The sequence below is a fragment of the Durio zibethinus genome, chromosome 17 (genome assembly GCF_047325235.1).
Source record: "Durio zibethinus cultivar Kanyao isolate XHJ-2024 chromosome 17, ASM4732523v1, whole genome shotgun sequence".
NCBI lineage: Eukaryota > Viridiplantae > Streptophyta > Magnoliopsida > Malvales > Malvaceae > Durio > Durio zibethinus.
In genome coordinates this window covers 12,732,506-12,736,457 of record NC_143178.1, presented here as the reverse complement: position 1 = coordinate 12,736,457, position 3,952 = coordinate 12,732,506, and the positions used below count along the sequence as shown (strand labels likewise).

Sequence of the window (3,952 nt, the reverse complement as noted above, 5' to 3'; positions counted from 1 at the left end):
TTCATTATATATAAATTTTAATCTAATGTCTTTAATGATAATTTTCTATTCTCACTGTACTTCGCCTTATAGTCACCTTGTGTTTGTATTCAAACACATATTTAATTACTGATTTTATTCTCATTACTAAGTAACTAATATATCACCATCACTTTTTCATTCTTATTGAAAACTATTCTCATCATTCATATAAATAAAACATGAATCAAAGGGATATCACATAGTTCAAAAATCAATAAGCCTTATAGTTAAATTGATTCAATCAAAATTGAACCAAAATTTGTTAATTTAATCATTATTTAACATTTTAATGATTATGAAGATAAAAGTATATTTAAATCAAGTCAAATTAATACATTATTATGCTTGAGCTCAACTCAATTTAAAAACTTGTAGCTCAAATTGTAATTGGAGATTGATCAAGCTTTTTCTATGCTCGATTCATAATCTACTTAAAATACTCAAGTTCGATTCGATAAATTTGATTTGATTTGAAAACATTATAATTGTGAATATTAAATATTATATATTTACCGTTACATATTTGTACTATTAAATATATTATAAAAAATTCAATTAAACTCAATTAGACTTGCAAACATCGTAAATTAAGCATTAAAATAATCAAATTTGGCTCGATTTTTACTCAAGGGTGATTTTTTTCTTTTTACTTTTTTTATTTATTTTTTGATTAGATAAATTTTGTAAAAAAAATAATATCAAATAGAGATGTTCATGTAGCACTCCCATTTGTTTATTCCTTTCATATTTTTTTGCTTTCTTTTTTATGTTTTTCAATTTAATAAATTTTACAACAAACTAAGTCAGTTGATAAAGATGACAAAACAATCAATGTCTGATAAGTTTCGATTTATCTTGATTATGAGTGTTTTGTAAAAAATTGGTATCAAATTAAGTTGGGTCGATTTTTGTTTAAGAAAGCAAGGATGGATTAGAAAATGGATTAAGAATATTCCAACCCAACCTACTCATGATATATCTAAGAATATATATTTTGTTATCTATTTAATTATATATATGTATTATATTAATAAAGTTATTATTTTATATTTTAATTTAAGATATTAACATTTTAAACTAAATTTAGGTATCCGCAAGGCACCTTAATAATCTTTCTTTTCCCTTTTTTTCATTTTCTTTGTTTATTTTTCTTTTTTCCTCTTTCTTGCTTTTTTCTTTTTTCAATTTTTAAATCAATAAAGTTATTATTTGAAACTTTAATTTGATATATTAATATTTTGAGCTCAATTGGATGTCATGTTATACTCTCAATGAGCTTCATTTCCACTTTCACTTTTTGTTTTTGTTTTTGTTTTTATTTTTATTTTATTTTTATTTTCATTGTTTAAATGAAATTAATTTAGTGAAAAAAGGAGATCAATGAAATTATTCATGTGACACTTCCATTTGGTTTTTTTCTTTTGTATTTTTTTATTTTTTAATTCGATAAATTTTATAATAAAATTGGTTAATTGATAGAGATCCTAAAAAATTTGTATTTGACATGTTTCAATATATCTGATCCAATAGGAGACTTTTTTTTTTTTAAATTGATTTCAAGTTGAGATGAGTTAAATTTTTTTAAAAGAAATGAGATCGAAGCTGAAATATATTTAAAGTGCTCTCTCCTAACCTATTTTAGGGTATATATAAACTATATGTTTTGTTATTAATTTTATTATATATTATATTAATAAAATTATTATTTAATCTTTAATTTAAGAAATTAATATTTTAAGTTTTTTATGAGCTCTTTTTATTATTTTGGTTTTTTTGTCTTTTACATTTTTTTGATTTTATTTTTTAATTAAATAAAATTTGTAAGAAAATGTAATTAATTGAAATATTCACTCGTCACTTTTATTTGATTTTTTTTAATTTTTAATTAAATAATTTTTACAAAAAACCTTGATAAATAAAAACAATAAAAATAATAAAAGTTTTTTAACTCATGACAATACGCGAATATCGTGCTAATATAGATAAAGAACACTCTACGGAGAATTTTGGAAAGGTAGGCTTTTTTTTTTTTTTTTTTTTTCCTACTGGAGCAATGAGGAGGAACAATTTGGAACCGTTGGAACGGGAACATTGACAGAGATGAAAGCCCACTTTCAGTATTACACTCCAACGGTACTAAAAATTATGACTGCTGTATTTGATTTTCCCCCTCCCCCCACCCCCCCCCCCCTTTTTTTTTTTTTTTCAATATGCAACTCATAGAAGCAGCACCAAAGCACTGTCAATTACAGTAGTAGGTCCCCATTGCAGCTGGCTTTTTTCATATTTAAAAAAAATAGAAAACAGTAACCAAACCCTACTTTGGTTTCTTTTCTACTTATAACAGGAGTACCAGAGTTACTGCTAAGTGTTGGTCAGGCTCTTCCTTTGCTCTTTCCCACTCTTGCACGCTCCGTAAAACCCCCAAGGTTTCAGCCATGGAGACAATGCTGAGATCTCTGCTAACTTTCGCAGTCTTCATTCTTCTCTTCTCCCACATTTCAGGTGCTCTCTTACTCTCTGTCATCTTTTTCCAAGATCCACCGATTCTATACAATGCAAATGCTTTTTGTTTTCTCCACTCCAATCATTAATGTTTTCTGTTGATTCGACTTTGTTTTAAAAAGTTGGATAGACCACTTCAGAGAAATTCTGTTTTGGGTAGTGTTTGCTCTTGATGAGCTTCTTCTTTTAACTTGGTTAAAGCTCACATTTCTTGGATAAACTCCTTTTTTGCATAGCTTTTTGTTTTCTTTGGCATTTGGACATGTCTGTACTTCAAGCTCCATTATAAGCATTAGATATGCGTTTTAGACAGATTCTTTAAACTTTTTATAACCTTTGTTTTTGTTTTAACAGTTGAGATATCAGCAACAACAATAACACTCTACAACAAGTGCCCTCACCCAGTGTGGCCAGGGATCCAACCAAGTGCTGGAAAGCCTCTTTTAGCCCGCGGTGGCTTCAAGCTTCCACCCAACAAGGCCTACTCCATGCGTCTCCCTTCCCTCTGGTCAGGTCGTTTCTGGGGTCGCCACGGCTGCTCCTTTGATACCTCTGGACGCGGCCGCTGCGCCACAGGGGACTGCGGTGGCTCCCTGTTCTGCAATGGCCTTGGGGGTACCCCTCCTGCAACCCTGGCGGAAATCACCCTCGGTCAGGAGCAAGATTTTTACGACGTCAGCTTGGTGGATGGGTACAACATAGCCATGTCAATAACTCCTTTTAAAGGATCAGGCAAATGCAGCTATGCTGGGTGCGTTAGTGACTTGAACTTGATGTGCCCTGTTGGTTTACAAGTGAGATCAAGGGATAACAACAGAGTAGTGGCTTGCAAAAGTGCTTGCTTTGCTTTCAACTCGCCAAGGTATTGCTGCACTGGGAACTTTGGGAGTCCTCAGTCTTGCAAGCCAACTGCCTATTCGAAGATTTTCAAGGCTGCTTGTCCAAAAGCTTATTCCTATGCTTACGATGATCCCACCAGCATTGCCACTTGCTCCCGGGGCAGCTATTTGGTCACTTTCTGCCCCCATCACCGCTAGATTTTAGGCTAATCGGTCCATAATCATTTGTTATTTTATACAGTACTCACTAATTAGCATCAAATTTGGATGTTATATCTACTCCTGTTCTCTCCAATCTCTATATTATATTGCTTTCTCTGTAGTGGGCTTTTATTAACAGAAACATTATATTATATGTATGGCGAATTTGTCTGCTTTTCTGCTTAGATCTGCACATTTAATTAGACTTGAATAGAGAATATCTGGGTGGTGTTGGCCTTTGGCGAGTGGGGGACTTGGGGTCGTACCCCTAGCCTCCTCGAGTAGTTGAGCTGCGGTTTTAAATCTTTAGATGAATTCACTAGGGAAGCCAAAGGGAGAATTACAAAAACGTATGGTCTATTACACATTTTTATTAATCGGTATTA

At 31.5% G+C, this 3,952-nt stretch overlaps 1 protein-coding gene across 1 annotated transcript; it reads left to right on the top strand.

Moving 5' to 3' along the window:
- The first annotated feature begins 2,371 nt into the window (after positions 1–2,371).
- Positions 2,372–3,724, top strand: LOC111288781 (thaumatin-like protein). The gene is made up of 2 exons (XM_022879764.2): positions 2,372–2,526; positions 2,881–3,724. Exons 1-2 carry the CDS (start codon positions 2,460–2,462, stop codon positions 3,561–3,563), a joined length of 750 nt encoding a protein of 249 aa, XP_022735499.1. The 5' UTR covers positions 2,372–2,459; the 3' UTR covers positions 3,564–3,724.
- The last annotated feature ends 228 nt before the right edge of the window (positions 3,725–3,952 follow it).